Source organism: Peromyscus leucopus, chromosome 1 (genome assembly GCF_004664715.2).
Source record: "Peromyscus leucopus breed LL Stock chromosome 1, UCI_PerLeu_2.1, whole genome shotgun sequence".
Lineage (NCBI taxonomy): Eukaryota > Metazoa > Chordata > Mammalia > Rodentia > Cricetidae > Peromyscus > Peromyscus leucopus.
Window position 1 is genome coordinate 58,199,037 of NC_051063.1, and position 18,797 is coordinate 58,217,833.

The 18,797-nt window shown below is 56.5% G+C and overlaps 2 protein-coding genes across 2 annotated transcripts; both read right to left on the reverse strand.

The window, feature by feature from the left end:
* Positions 1-40: 40 nt before the first annotated feature.
* Positions 41-13,943, reverse strand: Pitpnm1 (phosphatidylinositol transfer protein membrane associated 1). Its single transcript, XM_028871884.2, is given in 25 exon segments — positions 41-543; positions 1,177-1,305; positions 1,536-1,719; positions 1,798-1,947; positions 2,032-2,180; positions 2,344-2,460; positions 2,861-2,971; positions 3,060-3,154; positions 3,157-3,207; positions 3,384-3,548; positions 4,127-4,297; positions 5,055-5,260; positions 5,343-5,500; positions 5,730-5,837; positions 5,942-6,131; positions 6,984-7,234; positions 7,324-7,385; positions 8,340-8,447; positions 8,544-8,639; positions 8,726-9,052; positions 10,474-10,698; positions 10,864-10,985; positions 11,075-11,280; positions 12,720-12,847; positions 13,755-13,943. Coding segments are annotated over 24 exon segments (3,732 nt in total). The 5' UTR covers positions 12,807-12,847; positions 13,755-13,943; the 3' UTR covers positions 41-279.
* A 1,026-nt stretch (positions 13,944-14,969) lies between these two features.
* Positions 14,970-17,022, reverse strand: Cdk2ap2 (cyclin dependent kinase 2 associated protein 2). The gene is made up of 4 exons (XM_028871841.2): positions 16,464-17,022; positions 16,053-16,153; positions 15,833-15,965; positions 14,970-15,488 (listed from the first exon to the last, which is right to left on the reverse strand). Exons 1-4 carry the CDS (start codon positions 16,543-16,545, stop codon positions 15,421-15,423), a joined length of 384 nt encoding a protein of 127 aa, XP_028727674.1. The 5' UTR covers positions 16,546-17,022; the 3' UTR covers positions 14,970-15,420.
* Positions 17,023-18,797: the final 1,775 nt, after the last annotated feature.

Consider the following 18,797-nt stretch of genomic DNA (forward strand, 5'->3'; position numbering starts at 1 on the left):
CCTTTCAGCGCTTCAGTGTCCCAGACAAGTGGGCACTTGGTAGGGTGCAGTTGTTTATTTTCGTGGGTTCACACACTGGAAAAGCTGGTGGGCCCTAGCCCACCCCTCCTTCTTCCCCTGGGGGCTGGGTTCTCCCAACAAATGGAAGTAATACTGAGGAGGAGTAGCCATACAGGGTGTGAGGCCAGGACTGGGGCCGCAGGTCTAGGCCCCAGTCTCCACACAGTCACTGAGGCCCCATGAGTGTCAATAAATAACCCAGGTCCAGCCACAGTCCGCTCACTCTTCACTGTCCAGCTTGAGGCTGATGCTTCGGGTCTTGCCTCTGGCCAGGGTGGTGGGAGGTGTCCCTGGACCCTCACGGTCCACCTGGCTGGGGCCTCGGGAGCGAAGCAGCTGGCTCTGCTTGCGGAGGAAGTCCACAGGGGCAGCCACAGCATAGCTGCTCTTGGCCAGCGCAGCTCTCGGAGGTCCTGAGGGGGTGTGGGAGTGGGAACCTGCCTCCAGCTGGCCTAAGTGGGCCACGTAGCCATCTGACAGGAACTGTGGGCAGAAGGAGGTAGGGATGAGGGTACTGCCAACCTCAAGCCCATATTCCACCTTCCTTGCTCTTGCTAGGCTCCTGCACAGGACAGGTAGAATGAGTGATACTGGCAAGTTGGCAGCATGGCTCAGCCTGGCCAGGAAGCTTCCTCCTATAGGCAATGTCCCCGGACTGTGAGCCAGGCACCTTGGCTCGACTCCCAAATCTGCCTCTCTCTAGACCTGACTCATCCTTCAGCTGGCATCTTGGGGAAATAACAGCAGTTAGCATTTAGTGAGCACTCGGGCCTTGCCCCGAGTCTTTGACCTGCAGTAAATGATGAGACCTTTGTTATAAGCTAATGAGTACAGACAGTGCTAGCATCATTCGCAACCCACAGCAGAGGCTAAGCAAGGTCAGAGCACCTGCCCAGGGCCGTGGTAAAAGGATCTTATCTGAGGCCTTGAGCAGTCGCAGCTCCTGTGAGCACTTCGAGTCTGTCTACAGCAAGTCTAGCCTATGGCCGTCTCAGGAGGAACAGTTCCCGGCACCACTAAGGCCTTACATCTGCCCTTCTCTTGTGGGACCAGCACAATGGGTAGCCCTTAGCCTTGGCCCCAGGATTCTGTTCCCAGCCTTCCCTTGGGTCTCACCTGGCACTGTGCCTGAAGCTTACGCACAGCACGGCCCACAATGTAGGTCTGGCTCGGAGACAGTCCCAGTGCTGCGTACACCGCAACATCTTTCGGGGACCCGTATCCAGCCACGATGTTCAGTTCTACCTGTGGGCGGAGCCATAGGGCTGGGGGCATGGCAGGCACCCCCCAGTTGCTGTTTCAGGGGCAGCACTATTTGTGAGGAGAGGGGGGCAGTGTCCCAGTCAACACAGCTCAATCTGCCCTGTTGGCCCTAAGGACCACAACGACCTCTTTAGGTCCAGGTTGATGGGAGTGGGACCCCTGTCCTGTGGAGTCGGGTGAGGGCAGGTTGGGCCCATTCTCAGTCCCAGTACCTCTTGCACCAGGCTCTGCAGAAACATAGCTTTCTGCCGCAGCGGGTCATGGGTGAGGCCATCGCAAAAGGAGACGACGCCATGGGGGAAGTTGTGCTGTGAGAGCCAGGCTACCACACGGTGCTTCTGCATGTCAGGCCGGCCAGTCACGTACACGATCAGGTAGCCTGAGTCCTGCCAGTGCCTGTCAGGTGCAAGCCGGTCAGCTCCACAGTCCCGAGCGATGACCAGTCATTGTGGCCAGCCGGGCTGCAGTTCCTACCTGACCACGTCCACAGCGCCAGCCCGCACCTTGGGGTCGCTGCCCATGATAGAGACACTGGCTGTGAAGGAGCCATCGATGCTGAAGACTACGGCCTCAGTGCCTCGGGCAACCACAGTCAGGCAGCACTCAGCGTAGGTGTGGTCGCCCCTGTGGTCCAGGGAGGCATGAGTGAGGTCGGGCAAGGCTGCAGAACCCAGCCCCACCCACAGGAGCCCAAGACCTGCTGCTGACCTGACCACCATGCGCACAGGGTAGACGCCAATGCCCAGCGCTCGTTCTGAGGGCACTGGGAAGGTGAGACGGCCTGAGCTGTTGGTGACCTCAGTGCCAAAGTGGATCCACTTGCCTGACAGTGGCTGGGTCATGACATAGACATCCACCTGGAAGGATGGTAAAGGGCTGTGGAGGCGGAGGTCTCGGGCGCCATTTTTTTTCAGGCAAGTGAGAACAGAGGCTGGCTGGGCAGGGAGGGGGTTTAGGCCCCACAGATCAGCTGTTAGGGCAAGGTAGGAAACACCGGGCGCATGGGCATCTGATCCTGACCTTCTCTCCAGTGAGTGTGACCACATCCAACGGTCCATACATGAAGCGTCCATTCAGCACCTGGGGACGGCCTTCACATACCACGGTGTCACTTGCCCGATGGTTGGAAGTGACGTTCTGGTGGGAAAGAGAGGGTAAGCTGGGACTGGATAAGGATGCAGATGTAGGAAGGAAGGGTCAGTGTAGGAGTGGATTCGGGGCCACTCTCGGTGGGGGGGGGGGCATGAAGGAGGTAGAACTGCTGTGGGAGACAATGGAGGAGCATGTGGACATCTACAGACCCACGTGAAGTCTGGTGTATGTGGTGGGGCAGTGTTCTGACAGTCAGAGCTGGGCAGGACACAAGGCTGATGTCAGGTGAGGGTGAACGAGGATCCAGACTCTGACAACCTGAGCTCAGGAGAGGCACACAGAGGAACCTGAGGTTTCCAGGGGCCGAGCGGAGGCAGGAAGGGTAGGAGGACCCTGAGGATGCCTGGGAGATGCTCAGGTGGGCCCCTGGCACCAGGGCACATACCCGGATCTTGACCTGCGTGCGTTTGCGCTGCCACTTCTCTCTGGGGAAGGCGGGGCTGTAGATGGATGGTTCCTCACACTCGGTCAACTGCGGCTGCTCCTTCTCAATGACCTGCTCGGGACACCCAGTAGGAAACACTAGCCCTCTTCCGTAGTCCTAGGCTTCCTGGCTTCTGGCCCACATCCCTGGCTTCACTCACCTGGCGCAGGATGAAGGCCACCACATCAGCTGACTCCCAGTAGCTGGCGTGGAAGAGGTGGGGCAGCGTGACCGTGGGAAAGGCGGTGAGTGCCTCGGGCAGTACAGTGAATAGTCGATCCGCTTGGTTCCCCACCAGCGTTCCAGGACTACACAGCCATGGTGGGCAGCGAGTCAGGGTGGCCTGCTGCCCACTGCCCATCTACCTGGCCTATGGGGACTCTGCCCTCCCTCCTTTCCATCTGCCTAGGAGAAGGTGTGTCCTTTATGAAATGATACTCTTCCAGACAGGCTGAAAGTGCAGGCCAGGAGCTGGCGGACTTACTCTTAACCACCTCGCTGGTGGTGCTGGGGGCTGCTGGCTGGGCCGCGGGCTCATTGCCTAATTCACTGCCCTTCCAGAAGGTACCACTGGCCGAGGTGGGCGTGGAGGGCACCATCATCTCCAGCTCTTCCAGGAAGAGGCCCGAGTGGGTCTGCAAAGTGTCAGCTGGGGAAGAGGACCAACCTGAGTACCAGGCGAGGCCAGGATGCCCCCAGGTCTCTTCTTCTAGAGGCCCCACAATAACTCAGCTCCTGGGCCTCTACGCTCTTCCCTTCTAGCCTCTCTGCTTGGCTGAGGCTGAAGATTATCAGGGGAGGGACAGTGTTGTCTCTGGTTATACCCAGTAGTCAACTACACCCCTATCAGAATGCCTGCTACCCCCAAAACATGCAAACATATACTACATGTTCCCCTCTAGTCTATGTAACCAAGTACACATGGAGGCCATGGTGCAACCTTACACACAGGCACAGCAGCCATATGCACACTGGCATGCCAATGCCCCTCAGTCTGCTCTCTACATTAGTCACCACTGGCTCCTACTTGACCCACGTCCAAAGGCCTGGGAATCCTGACTGCCTATGGGACAAAGGTAGGGGTCCTTGTACTTGGGAGAGGTGACATGATAGGTTACCTATGATGCGGGGGGGGGGGGGGGGGGGGCGACGGGACGGGACGGGGGGGACACCTCCTGTCTTTTACTGTTCCTCTCCCCTTAATTTTGGCTAGGGGAGGAGTTGTACCCAGCAGCAGGGAAGAGCCATCTCCTAGGGGAAACTTCTGGTAACGTGGTACAGCCAGGGGGGCGATGGCCTGGAACTTGGGGGCCAGCAGGGGCTCCAGGCGGGAGGCACAGGGGTCAGCGGCATGGAAGAGGTTGTAGATCTGTTCGCAGGCTGGACGCATCTGAGCCACTGTGTAGCCGGAAGGTAGAGAAAGGGAGGGTTTTGTTTTGTTTTGTTTTGAGACAGGGTCTCTACATAGCCTTGGCTGCCCTGGAACTCACTCTGTAGATCAGACTGACCTCCAACTCAGAGATCTGCCTGCCTCTGCCCCCTGAGTGCTGAGATTAAAGGCGTGTGCCATTCCACCTGGCCTGAGAAGGTGGAGGTTTAAGCCAGGCATTGCACGGGTCTCCTGGCCAAGCAGCAGTGGAAGCCTCCAGTGGCCATGTATTGGGATAGAGCATGTCCTGCATATGAGACCATTATTTTTTAAGAATTTCTTAAAGTTTCTTTTAGATTTGTTTACCTTATGTATATGAGTGTTTGTCTTGTATGTATGTATGTATATGTGTGTACCATGCATATGCCTGGTGAGCTCTGTGACTGAGTTACGGATGGTTGTGAGCTGCCATGTGGTTCCTGGGAACTGAACCCAGGTCCTCTGCAAGAGCAACAAGTACTCTTAACCACTGAGCCAGCTTCCCAGCCTTGGGAGCCCTTTCTTACATAGAAGACCTCCCTGCTGGAGTTTCCTCCTGATCCACTCTGGGACACAGCCTTGGCATATCCTTCCTGGGCCTTTCACCTCCCCGTTTCCAGCCAGGCTATGACTTTGCAGTGAAGAACAGTAAGAATCCCCCTGTCTCAGGCGAGCCAGCAAGGCTAGCAGAGATGGGAAGAAGCAAACAGGAGCAGGGGAAGGGCACCCCTTTACTCCAGCGCTCACCCTCCAAGGCGGGCATCACGGTTTTGCGTAGAGCCAGCACCAGGCCCAATGGGGAGCCAAAGAGGAAGAAGCCTGAGACCTTGAAGTCCAGGCGAGCAGCGTTGGTGGGGCCATCGGGAGCCTCAGAACCGGCGGAAGGAGGACACGAGGCTGTGCTTGCCCGACGGGGATCCCCGGCGGAGGTGGCTGTGGAGGCGACCTGTAGGCTGTGGGGGAAGAGAAACTCAGGGTATTGCTTCTGAAGTCCAGCCTGTGCACAGGGCAGGCCTGACTGGGCAGGGCTGTCACCTGTTCTGAGAGCCATCAGGCTCAGGACTGGCCATGTCACCGGAGGTACGCTGAGTAGGGAGGGCGGAGGGTTCTGGGCTAGCACGACCCAGTCCCTCCACCCCATCTGCCAACGGGTCTCGTACTGGGCCAACCTCTGGGGAGAGCATCTCATTGTTCTAGAAGGAACAAAGGACAGACGCATCCTTAGGCTTGAGATTTTATGACGCCCACTTAATTTGGAAGTGAGGAGACAGGCTTGGGGTTGGGTCGGGCAGAGTCCCAGAGGAGACTCAACTTTGTAGCTGGGGCCCTGCCCGCATGCAAAGAGGCCATGTTCCAGTGGGGCAGAGACCTAGAGATGGAGAAAACCCCCCTCCTGAGGAGGCTGGGTTTGGCCACACTGACCATGCTCCCACGGCGGCTGCTGCCCCGACTCCCCGTGCCCGCACTGGCACTGTGGCAGAGCGCATCAAAGCCCAGGATGCCACCAACGCCGTCTCCGATCAGCACCACCTGGGTGAGAAGGCAGCACAGCTGAGAGGCTTTGTCACCCCCCAGGTGGGGCCGCAGCTGCACGGGGCACTGGACGCTTCCTGGGAGCACGTCTAACCCCTGACCTGCCCGCAGAAACCCGTGCCCTCCGACGAGCGCAGGAAGGCTGCATAGGCCTGGTTGGTGCGAGCGATGACCGTGGCCACGGCACCCTGGTAGCGGGAGGATGAGGTGGCCAGCAGTGGCAGGGCGGCCAGCGGGATGTGGTCCTGGGAGCGGGACAGACTGTCGCCATCATGGCTGTAGGGGCTCAGGCTGCAGGAGGAGAAGGTGTGGGGGGTGGGTAAAGGCCTTTAGTGTAACCACTGCCACCGAGTCCCCGGGGGCCCCCTGGGCCTGCTAGCAAGCATCCTGTTGTGGGGTGTCAGACCTGAGAGGCACATCCAGGCATGATGGTGCACCCCGTGACCCCCAGCACTCTGGAGCAGTGATTCTCAACCTTCCTAATGCTGAGACCCTTTAATAAAGCTCATGTTGTGGTGACCCCCCCCCAACCATAAAATTATTTTATGGCCAATTCACAGTAACTCATAATAATTTTGTTATCATTATGAATTATAAATGTCAGTGTTTTCTGATGGTCTGTGGGGGTCGCAACCCATAGGCTGAGAACCGCTGCTCTGAAGGCTGGGCTAAGAGGATTCTCACAAGCTGACCTACTTCAGCTCTAATGAATCCCAAGCCAGTCTGGGCTGGAGTGAAACCATGTCTCAAAAAAGCAAAGTCGGGTTGGGACGATGGCTCAGCAGTTCAGAGCACCGGCTGCTCTTCCAGAGGACCCGGGTTCCATTCCCAGCACCCACACGGCAGCTCACAACTGTCTGTAACTCCAGCCCAGGGTATCAGACATCCTCTTCTGGCCTCTGGGCACCAAGCACTCATGTGGGGCCCAGATATACATGTAGGCAAAACACCCACACACATAAAATAGCAATAAAAGCAAAATCAAAGAAATTGATAGAGGACTGGCCCATTCATGAGCAGGACTGATTCAGGTGTGTGATTCTTCTCCCACCCCAGACCTTCCCGATCTTAGGAGTCCCCCAAATAGATGACTGCCCCTTGGGGACCCTGTGTGTGCTCCACCCTTCCACCCCTGGCCAGTACTTGGAGACAAGGGCATAGGCCGCTGCACAGATGGGTGGACAGGGCACCAGCCGGAGCGCCACGTGGCCCAGGGCCTCGGGGAAATGGACGCGGGTGACGGCCTCAAAAGCCGTGCTCAGGGTTTGCACATCGGCCTGCTTGGAGTTGGTGTCTCCAGGGCCAGAGTCCAGGATGCTGCCGCTGTGTAGGATGAGGAAGAGGGCATGCACAGAGCATGCCTCAACTCCTAGGTCCCCTGCTCCATCCAGGCCCTGAGGGACACATGAAGTATGAAGTGTCAGATCAGTGGCCAGTCAGCAAGTGAGCAGAACATAGACACAGAGTAGTTGAACATACTTGCCTCTGAGTCCCTGGGAGCTCGGGCCCCATCGTCAACACCTTTGGTAGCCATGATTGCAGGATCTAAGGCAAGGGAGAGCCAATGAGAGGGACCAGAGGCCCTTCAGGTACCCTAGTCATGAAGACTGCCCGGTGCTCCCTATTCTACTCTTATCCAAACCTCCAGGCCATTTTATATTCTAGGCTTTTCTTCTTGCTGGCCCTGGATGTTACCACAAAATTGTCTGGCAAATTTCTCATCCTGACCCATGTGACATAGTAAATCACAGGACTGGGGATTTAGTTCAGTGGTACAGCACTTGCCTAGCAAGCGTCAGGGCTTAGTATCCTACCTCCAAATAAAATCACAAAAGATCAACAAGACAGTATCAGCAACCACCTCAAGGGAACAACAGAGCAGCCACGAACCACACAGGGCTATTTATACTAAAATGAATTAAAATGCAATACAAGAGCCGGGCAGTGGTGGTGCACAGAGGCAAGTGAATCTCTGAGTTTGAGGTCAACCTGGTCTGAAGAGTGAGTTCCAGGACAAGCCAAGACTACACAGAGAAACAACTGCCTCAATAAACAAACAAACAAAAAGGACAGCCAAGACTACACAGAGAAATGCTGCCTCAATCACTCAATCAATCAATAAACAACAACAACAAAAAAAAACCCCAAAACAAAGAAACATATTTTAAGTCATATGGTGCCAATGGTTACCACACGAGGTGGCTCAGACCTAGAACATTTTCAACGTCTTAGTTCTCTTGAACAGCATTGGTTCAATCCTTTAAGCCCCAGCGTAGACATCAGTCCCAACAGAAAGTCTTCCTCAATACCCAGGAGTCTCCCTGGTGCCACCTGGACCTGTCTGCATTTTCCTCATCCATCATTCTACCCTTTATCCATCCATTTGCCATCTGAGTATTGAGAACTCTCTCCAGACTGACACTCCTCAGGGCTGAGCTGTTCTGAGTCCTCGATGCACACAGGGTGCTGGTGTCTGGTACCCTGAGATGAGGTCTTTACCTGGTACCCCCTCTACCTCAGTTGGGGAGGCAAAGGCATCGATAAAATCATTGGAGTTCCATTTGGTCATCTCCTTGGGGAAGACTTCATCGCTGTCCGAGAAGCCTTCTGAGGGGACAAGGGGTTGTGTCATGGGGTGGGATGTCTTATCTTAGGTACTCTCCAGTACCCCCCACCCTCCATAAATATGGCTTCTATGCTGACCGTGGGCATCAAAAAATTCTTCCTCGGAGCTGTTCTCGGAGTCTCGGGCAATGTTCTGCATGCGCCACTCCGACAAGCTCTGTGGAGACACACCACCTGCAGGGCCACCTGGGCTTCAGCTTGGGAGATCAGGTGGGGTGAGCGGCTCCCTCCCACCCCTGGTTCCTGTAACCCCGTCTCACCTCCATGTTGGGATGAGTAGGAGGAACGGGAGGATGAGGACCACTGCTTCCCAAAGCTGGCATCTGGTGAGGCATCAGGGCCGGCAGGGGCCTCAGGCCCGTCAGGGGTGCCAGCACTGCTGGTCCCGGGCCGGGCCTCAGTGCTGGCTTTCCCAGGGGTCTGGGCCTCAGGTCCCTCACTGCCAGCGTTGCACTTGGCCATGCGCTGAGCCAGCATGCGAGCAGTCTCCTCCTCCAGAGCCCGGATGTCAGCCATGCTCAGTTCTATCCACTCATCCTGCCAACACCAGGCCTGGCGGTGGGCCCGAAGCATCACCCTGCGCAGACCTGCAGATGCCCCAGGCGTCAGAACCGTGCCTCCCACCACCATTTCCCTACCATTGCAGCCACATGCCCGGTCCGCGAGGTTAGGTAATGGCTCCCTTAAGCATACAGCCCACCAAGAACCACGCAGTAGAGCAGGGTCTGTGCTATCTAGGGGGCAGGATAGGAGACGGGCGCATTCGTCTCCCTGTTCCTTCTTATTTCTTTGGACACTCTGAGCACTGACCCTGTCACTCTAACAGACAGGACCAAGGCTTGTGGCTTGCTTTCAGCGGCTTCCTGCTGACTTCTGCTGAGCAGCTAACCGTTAATTAAGGTGTTAACAGATAATGAAATCATCATGGTTAGTGGAAGGTGTTAATAGTTAATGGAAATTCTGGCAGTCTTCAGAGGGTGGAATGAAAGACAATACCCATTCTGGGATATTTTCATCTTAAGGAGAGAAATAAAGTTAAGAGACTCCGAAGAACCTAGGAAGTAAAGTAATAATGGCTGAATTGCAAACCTCTGGAAGGAGAAGCATTAGCATCCTAATAGAGGTTCTATGTTGGTGATTTTCACTTTCTCATTTGTACTTTTTGGTCTTTTTCCAAATGCATAACAGGGAGTCTGAATTACTCTCTAAACTCAGTGTCCTTGTCTGCAAAATGGGAATGGCAGTAGCCCTTCTTATAGGAATGTCATGGGAGCTACAGGAGATCCTGCAGTAAAAGAATTCTCAAGGATCTGGTACATGCCGACCACTCAGCACTGGCTGTCTCTACCCTCACCTCCTTCTCGGGTCAGAAAGGAACATTCAGATGCTGAGATGGCTCACAGCTTGCTGGAACAGCCACAGGGGGTCAGTAGTGGATGAAGTAGAACCCAGACTATGGAACTCTAGCACCTAGGGATGGTCTCCCGGACCTGACAAGTAAGCAAGGCTGGGTAGCAGCTCTGGGGGTGGGGTGGGGAGGTCGGTTCAGAAGAGGCTTCGAACTGGGTCTTCAGCATCAGGGCCATAGCTGTGACCCTGGGTGCTGGGGAAAGGAGGGCACCCTGTGGACAAGGGTCCCGGAATCAGTGCTTCTTAGCCTGCAATCCTCAGCCGATCCTGTGAGGGCTGGTGACCCTCCTGAGAGCCTCACAGTATTCCCAAACTCAGGAACTTCACAAAGACCGCAACGTCTTTGAGTATCAGAGACAACATGGGCCTCGGAGACCATGCTGCCAGCTTCTTGTCCCTAATTCTTTCAGGTACCTCAAAGTGGGCTCCCTTGACTCCTAGCCAGGCTACACTACTCCCCCCGACCCCCCTCCCACTCTGTGTTCTACCCTAGATGGAAATGACGGCTTCATGTTGCCATGTCCCCAGTGGATGGGAGCATTCCTGGTTCCAAACACGGGCCTAGTGCATGCTGGGTATTCCCTATCTGGATGCTCACCGACATCATGGATGAACTGCTCAATCTTGGCCTGCATGCCCCAGTAGCGGAACTCAACCTTGCACAGCTTATAGGCACACATGAGAGGTCCTGTCTGGGCCGCTGTCCGTGCCCAGTCATCAGCCAGTGGCCCTCGGCCGGTCTTGACTGAGCGGTACAGCCGGGGATCCTCTTCTGCCTTGTACTCTCCTGGGGCTACGGCATCCCGCACGATGTCAATGGTGTCTGAAGAGGTTTCAGCCAGCACTGAGCAAACCAAGCCCCAGTCTAATCTCTACTCCCCACCCCACCCCAGGGGTTAGGAGGAAAGCCTTTCAGAGACAGAAAATGGGGCTTGTCCCGAGGCTGCCGACCAAGGCAACAACAGCAGGGGGCCCAAGAAGGCCTCACCCAGGATTCTCTGTCTCCTCTCAGCCCCACTCAGGTTGAAGACGTTAGGCTGCTGCCCCCCATCAGGCAGGTAGTAGGTCTCTATCTCAATGGAGAATTTCTCCACAAAGGGGCAGGTGTACCTGGCAGAGGGCAGTATGAAAGTCACTGCCATGTCCACAAGCGCTGGTTCCCTAACAGCCCCCAGCCTGTGCCTACCTCCCACACTCACCGGGTTCGAGTGTAGGGGTAAGCATTCCAGGATTCCTCCTCTACCTGCAGGGCGGCCTTGGGCAGCAGTGCCCGAAACCAGCCTGGGATGTGGGAGCCCACGTGGTACACCTTGTGTGTGTACTGCCCGCTGCCTCCAGGCCCGTCCGTGTAGGGCCGGTTGGCCAGGATCTCCACGCCGCTCCCCTCACCGCTAGACTCTCCCGGCTCTTTTTCTGCAGTCCGGGACAGAGAAGAGGGACCTCAGCCCTAGCTTAAATCCTGGGGTCCTCAGCTTGGTTCTAGTTCTATGCATAGCCTTTTAAAAAAGGTTTGTTTATTTTAAATGTAAGAGTGTTTGCCTGCCTATATGTATGTGCAGCACATGCTTGTCTGGTGCCCAAAGAGGGCATTGGACCCCCAGAAATTGGAGTTGCAGTTGATTATGAGCTGCCCTATGGGTTCTGGGAACAAAATCCAGGTTCTTTGTAAGACCAGCAAGTGCTCTTAACTCCTGAGGCGGCTCTGCAGCCTGCACAGCCTCCTTTTCCGGTCCCTGCAACTTCCTGAGGTTGGGATCACAGGTCCTGCCCAGTTCCCATAGGGTTCTACAACCTAGCACTTGATCTGGTCGTGGATTGTTTGGAATGTAGAACTGTGATTTGTTGACAAACAGAACCTCCACCTGCCACAACTTAGGCTGCAGCAGAGGGAAACAGAAAACAGGAAGGAAGTGAGTGCATGCTCTGAGGAAAAGCATGACCACAGGTAAAGAGCTGAATGTGGAAGATGGTCACAGAAGATCTGACCGAGAGGACAACATGACCATGGCCTTGCACATGTGGTGTGTGTGTACACAGGGGACTCAAAGCAGAAAAGTTTGTGCAGGCTTGGTAGGAGAGCGCAATGAATATGTTCAGGAGTAGCAGCAAGTCCACCTCTCCACAGAATTGACTTGCCCCTTCCCTTTGAGACCTTATTCCCAGCTCCTGGGACATGCTTCAGAGTGTGAGGGCCTGCAGCTGTCCTTTTATAGCTCTGAAGCCCAGAAGTGGTTCACTCAAGCCCACTGAGGTGGGAGGGAGCCTTCTCCACTCCTAGACTCACACTCCACAGGTCTGGGGAACAGACCTGGCCCAGACCCCTGAAGCCCTGATAGCTTGTCTTGATCCAGCATCTTTCTCACAGCCCAAGGCCAGACGCCTTTCCTCATCATCCAGTTCCGGCCTGCCCCGTCCCTGCCACAGTTTTGGGCCTGATCTACCTGCCACCCTTCTGATCTCCTGGGAATGCTAGGATTCTACACTTTCCCCCAGGACCTCTTCCTGCTTAAGCTACCTACCATCTAGTGTCCCTGGCTCCCCAGTCTCCTCACAGACTGCTTTCCCTTCCCCCACGGGATTAGATTCTTAGGATTAAAGGAGACCATATGTGGGCTGTGCAGGCTGGGCATTTAATGGATGGGAAGCACCCGATGGCCTTTCTTGCCCTTCTGCCCCCTGTCCCTCCCTTCTGCTTTAATATCCAAAGGATGTCTTTTCCTCTTCTGGCCTACAGAACCCACTAACGGAACTGGTTGGGGGGATCCAGCGGGACTAACCCCCTGCGGCCTGTGAATTCCTGCTTCACTCCGTCGTGAAGCGCGGCTCCAGTACAGCCCTCCCCACCGTTCTCACCTGGATCATGTAGAGCTGGGCCACCTGGTACTCGTCCAAGCTCATGGGCAGCAGGATGTGGTACTCCTTGATGAGCATCCTGAAGACGCTCCGCTGACCGCGTGCGGCCTCCTCTCCTCCTAGCGCAGGGTACCGCGCGGCAGTCAGTGCAGGGCGGCGGTGCGCGATCCCGAGCCCTGCACGCCCGCCGAGGGGCTTGAGTCGTGGAACCCCATGCCCGGGCCCACCGCGGAGGAGGCAGAGGCGAACCCAGTGTTGCCTCCCGCACCGCCGGAGCCCGGAGCAGCAACGAGGCTCAGAGCTGACCTCTTTTCCACGCAGCCCCCGCCCCCCCGCCCGCCTGTCGTCATGGCAACCGCGCACTGACGCGGGCCCCCCAGAGCTGCGGACGCGGGCCGACACGCCGCAAGGCCAGCCTCGCGTCTTCACCGCGGCCGCGTCCAGCGCCCTCCCCAGACAGCATCCCTCCGAGCCGCGCCCGCTTTCTAAGACCAAAACCTTAGGGACCCGCCCCCTTCACCACTTCATCCCCTCGAGTCAGTGGGGTTTCCGTATACCCCACTCCCAGACGTCCACCTAAACCCTTGTCCCCCAAGGTATCTCTCAGGGGGGCGGCCCCATGTGCCTCTGCAACTCTGCCAATGCTAACTTACCTTTCGGTGCCAGATAAACCCCTCTGCGCCCCCCAAACCTGCCTTCACCACCCTAGTGGGTACCCGGGTCCTGAACTGTACCCTCGGTTCGCGCTGACTCTCCACTCGTCCTTGCAGCCACCCCATCATCTTCCCACGAGGTTGCCTATTCCGGGCTGGTGCAGGAACGGTCTCTCCGGCCTCCGCCCTGGGAGGCCCGCTCTGCCCACCTGCGTCCCGGCCCGGCGCCACAGTTCCGCTGCAGACACCCCTCCTGCCCCCACCTTCCACCCAGCGGGCGGGCGAGAGGCCCTCTGTCCCCACTTCCCTCTGCTCAGCGTCCCAGTCGCCAGGCGCGCTCTTGACCCGCCCGCTCACCGATGTCCCCTCTCACCTCTAGCTTCTGGCGGGCGCCCCTCACCCGGCCCGGGCAGGGGCGGCCGGCCCCAAGGTTGGAGTCCGTTGCGCCCCCAGCCCCGGCCTCGGATTCCAGATGGAGCCCGACCCTCCGGAGGCGCAGAGCGGGCCCATAGTCCCGACCTTTTTCCCGGTCTGCCCGCCGGCGCCCCTGCTGTCCCTCCCCGCCGCGTCACTGCGGCCGCCCCGCCCCCTTCCTGGGCCCGGCGAGCCCTCCCCACCCCGGCAGGGTCGGGGCAGCCCCGCCCGCAGCGCAGCAGGGCAGGCCCCTGCCTTCCTTCTCCAAGGCAGATGGGGAAGAGGCCGGTGCCCAAATGCCACAGTTCTTTACTTCTGTGCTGCTGGACACCCAGAGGATTCTTGGTTTCATTTCCCACCCTGGCCCGGCCAGGGCAGCCCTCCTGTGTGTGTTGAAGAGGTGGAATTTGACATGGCTGGGTCCCAGGGTAGAGGAAACGCTGCATCTCAAAGTTAGCCAGGAACTGGTAGCTCTCACCTTGGTCTAGGGTTGGGATTTCAGGGTCACTGAGCTCCATACCCAGGTAGAGGTCTCTGTCACTACAATTCTCTGGGCCATCCCCTTAACGGAGCCCAAGTCCTTCCCTACTCATGGCTGCTAGGGTCTCAAATTTGGCCACCCATCTGAGCTGCCCCGACTCCGTACAAAGGCCAAGACACCGAGGCTGGCTCATCGAGCCACACCCAGTCTGGTGGAAGTTGTCGAGACAGCGGATGGCAGCATCAAGCCCAGGTGCTGGGGGAAGGGAACATCTACCTGCCTCCCCGAGGAGTTAAGAGACCGGGTCTATGCAGTGCCTTCCAAGGACAGTTTAAAGCGGAGGGTAGTGTAGGGGCCTTAGGGCATTCGAGGGAGAGGCTTAAGTGAACTGGTATTTCCACCCTGCCAGGCATGCCTGCCAATCCGGAGGAAGGGCCCTCCAGGCTGTGGCTGTCCAACAGTGCCTCCAGCTGCGAAGACAGCCAAGGTCCTGCGCTGCCCCCTGGTGGCATCGCACAACGCAGGCGTCCCCACCACTGGCCAAGCTGCTCTCCCCCAGCTGGAAGGCGCAGAGCCCGAGGTGGCAATGGACTGGTGGGAAGGCAAAGCTCGGTTCAGGCAGCCTCCCCGATCCCCCTCCTGCCAGAGCCACCCAGCTTCCCCAGAGGAACCAGACACAGAAAAGCTCAGAGCTGAGAGAATGACTCCAAATCATCTTTTATTTATATAAAAAGGGCATATTTAGTAAAAGACACACCAAAAAAAGTTGGCTGTGGCCCCAGAGATGAGGCAGGGAGACCCGCTGCACTCCAGCTGGACAGGGAGGAGGAAGCCTGGACTACAGAGTTAAGAAGTAAGTGCGATGTGGTGGGGCCACACACAGGAGCAGGCTACAGTTGGCTCAGCACTGTGAGCAGGTCATGGGTGGCCCACGGTGGCCTCTCCGCTCACTCCTGCAGAGGGAGGGGCCCAGTTTGTAGAGCCAACTGGAGGAAGATCTGCTACCTGGTTCCTGGAGGACGCCCACCGAGGGACACAGGACAGGAAGCCCAGGATAGGAAGCAACTTGGGGTGAAGGCCAAGGAGAAGCAGGTGCTCTGCAGTGGCCGGAAAGGTCCCGACGAAAAGGCCAAGGTGCTTCCTGTTACGTGCGGGCGTTGCGTTCTGTCTCTGCCAAGCACTCTCTGACCAGTGCCCGGGCATGGATGATGCCTGAGGTGAGGTGGGGACAGGAAAATAACAAACAGGGTCTCAGCAACCTTCCACAGCCACCACTCACACCCTTTAGAGCAGACACTCCCCCACCCCCTTCAAGGTTCAGCAGGAGCAGGTCTACTCTAATGCGGATGGATGAGATTAAGGGTTTAGCTAACCCTCACAATCACCCCGAGTTCCCGGGCACTTCCTTGGAGACTGACTCGAGTTCATTTTGAAACACCTGTCTGGGTAGAGGTTCTGACCCAATCTGGGCTGGCCCAGGGGTCCTTAATGAAATGTCTTAACGTTCAGGGTTGGTGTCCTGGGCAGAGCAAGGGTGGGCCCGTGTCTTCACTCACCTCTCTTCAAGCGCTCCATCGCACTCTTGCTACCAGCATAGGTGGGCCGGATCTCTTTGCCCATCTCCTCTATGACAGACAGCAGGTCCGTGTAGGTGCTCTGAGAGCCCTGGGAACCAGGCGGCTTCATCGCCTGTGTCAAAAGAAGACAGAGAAGTGACCTCAGACCCCGAGGGGACCTCCTGTCCTCATCCATAAGCAAGCTCGTGGCCACACTCACCTGTACATACCCCATGGAGGGCGGTCCAAAGTCGTTAAACAGTGGCCTGAAAGGAGCTGCAGCTCCTGGCACGGAGCCCGATGGCGATGGGACACTTCCGGCTGCAAAAGCACGAGGAAGAAGAGGTCAGAGTGTGGCAAGGGCCTCGTTACAGCTTTCCCCTCCCTGGACCGCTCGCCTGACTGTCTCCAAAGGCACGCTTCTTCATTCCACGCCGAACAACTTCAGAGACACACTCCGCCCCCTGCGCTCCGCCTACAATCTCTACGTGACCACGCCCACTTCACAGCCCAGCAAACTGAGGCTGAGCAAGGCTCGCCTAGCAGGCCCCGTATTGCAAAACTCGAGCCGTTCCTCTCCAAGACCTCGACTGCCCGGACAAGGGGAGCAAGGGTGGAGTGGGAGCCTCACCTGTAGGGACCGGAGTGCCTGGCCCGGGGGTGCTGGAGCCGGGGGTACTGCTGGGGGCGGGCGCGATGGGTTTGTAGGACATCCCAACTCCTAGGTGCGGCGGCCGCCAGCCGGCCGCTCCTCCGGGGTTGGCTGTCCGGCCGCTCAGCCGCACTCTGATTGGCAAGCAGGCTGCACGCCCCTGGTAAATAGAGCTCCGGCCGGAAGGGCGGGCGGCCACGACCGCTCCTCACTCTCGATTGGCGCGCTCAGCTGTCACTCGAGCCTCCTCATTGGCTGAGCCCAGCCCCCGCAGGCCGCAACCGCTGCCGATTGGCCTGCACCTTCCGGACCTCGCACCTGTCTGCCCCGGATTGGGCGGTGACTGCCGCCCTCCTCAATTGGCGAGTTCGGGGCCCGGGGCCGGCGCGCTTTCAATCCGATTAGTCCCGAGGTCCGAGAGGCGGGGCCTCAGCAGCGGGGCCAGTGTGGTCCTCGCGGTTCGCTCGGATGGCGTGTGGCCGGGCGCCGGACACCCTCCGTCCTCACCGTCTCGCGCCTTCTCTCTGCTGTGAACACCAAAGGCTGCAGCTCCTACAGTGTGAGCCCTCCGCCCCACCCCGGGCGCTTTACGTCACCTTTCACCGGTTCAGCGCCCCCTTTCAGGCTGTGCGCATGCGCGCGCCTCAGGCCTTCGTTTGTTCCCATGGCAACGGGTCCCTTGCCAAAGTCATCACTACGCTCTTTCTCTGGGTTGGTTTCAGTCTTAGGTCTAGACAGGTGCTGAGGCCAGGGCAGCCAACGACACCTCTCGAAACCTGCACCCTAAGCCTCCCACCTCCGTCCCGGCATCCAGGACTGCTTTGGAGCAAGAGCAGGACCTGGGTCAAGGCCCTTGGTCGGAACCTTAGCCCCTCGTTAGCAATTTCTTCCTGGGCTCTCCTTTGGGAGGATTGGGTGGGATTGAGACAAGGTCTCAAGTAGCCCAGTCTGAACTTGAACTCACTGTGTAGGTGAGGATGACCTTGAACTCCTGAATCTCCACTTCCCAAATGCTAGGCATTTACAGGCACATGCCACAGAGTTTCTTGCCTTAAAGTGCCTCAGTTTCTTTACCTGAAACACAGAGACAATAATCCCTGCAAAGCAAACCAGGAAGTTACAGAAAGGTAGAGATGAGAGCTGGCCCCATGTGGACCGAGCTGAGCTGATTGCGATATTCATTCTTCTAACTTCATCCACTAACGAAGCCCCCACCTGAGTCTGGCCATCTAGTTCTACTTCCTTTAAATCGATTCACTTTTAAATTAAGAATATTTATGAATATGAGTGTTTTGCCTGTATGTATGTCTGCAGAACTACTTCAGCCCCCAACTCTGTTTTACAAACCTCAAATAAGAGGCTGAGCGATGTCTTAGCAGTTAAGAGCATAGGCTGCCCTTCCAGAGGACCCAGGTTAGAATCTCAGCACTCACATAGTTAATAACCACCTGTAACTGCATTTCCAATGGACCCTATGCCTGCTTCTGTTCTTAGTGGACAAAAATAAATCTCTTTTCTTCTTATTTATTTAGAGAGAGATGTTCTCACTATTCATCTCTGGCTAACCTGGAACTCATTATATAGACCAGCTGGTCTTGAACTCACAGAGATCCTCTCTGCCTTCTAAGTGCTAGGATTAAAAGCATGCACCCCAATACCCAGCTAAATAAATTTCCTTTTTAAGACTATTAAAAAACAAACCAGTGGTGACAAGTGCCTTTAATCCCAGCACTCAAGAGGCAGAGGCAGGTGGAGCTCTGTGAGTTCCAGGCCAGCCTGGTCTACAAAGTGAGTTCCAGGCCAGCCAGGGCTACATAGAGAAACCCTGTCTAGAAAAACAAAACAAACAAAAACCCAAACAAGCAGAACCCCCCAAAACCTGAAATTAAATATATATATATCATGGCATTTAATCAATGCCTCTTCAGAATTCTCTAATACAATTAAAATAATGGTGATGAGTGCTTGTAACCTCAAGTGAGGCTGCAGGATCATGAATTCAGTGCCAGTCTGGGATACATAGATCCTGTCTAAAAAAAAAAAAAAAAAAGTGCTGGTCAGATTACCCAAGATCTCCCCGAAGTGTGCCAGGAAACTGCACTGTGGGAAAGACTCCAGTGTGTGTGTGTGTGTGTGTGTGTGTGTGTGTGTGTGTGTGTGTGTGTGAAGAGCAGCTCCTGTGAAATATTCCTTTTTTTTTTTTTTTTTTTTTTTTTTTGGTTTTTCGAGACAGGGTTTCTCTGTGTAGCTTTGCACCTTTCCTGGAGCTCCCTTGGTAGCCCAGGCTGCCCTCGAACTCACAGAGATGCTCCT

What these genes read in the sequence shown, in the direction of transcription:
- Cdk2ap2 (XM_028871841.2), bottom strand. Translation starts at nt 16,545, where the DNA reads ATGTCCTACAAACCCATCGCGCCCGCCCCCAGCAGTACCCCCGGCTCC. An exon ending in AGGCACTCCGGTCCCTACAG is followed by an intron (nt 16,154 to 16,463) that starts GTGAGGCTCCCA and finishes GTGCTTTTGCAG; the next exon opens with CCGGAAGTGTCCCATCGCCA. An exon ending in GATGGAGCGCTTGAAGAGAG is followed by an intron (nt 15,489 to 15,832) that starts GTGAGTGAAGAC and finishes ACCTCACCTCAG; the next exon opens with GCATCATCCATGCCCGGGCA.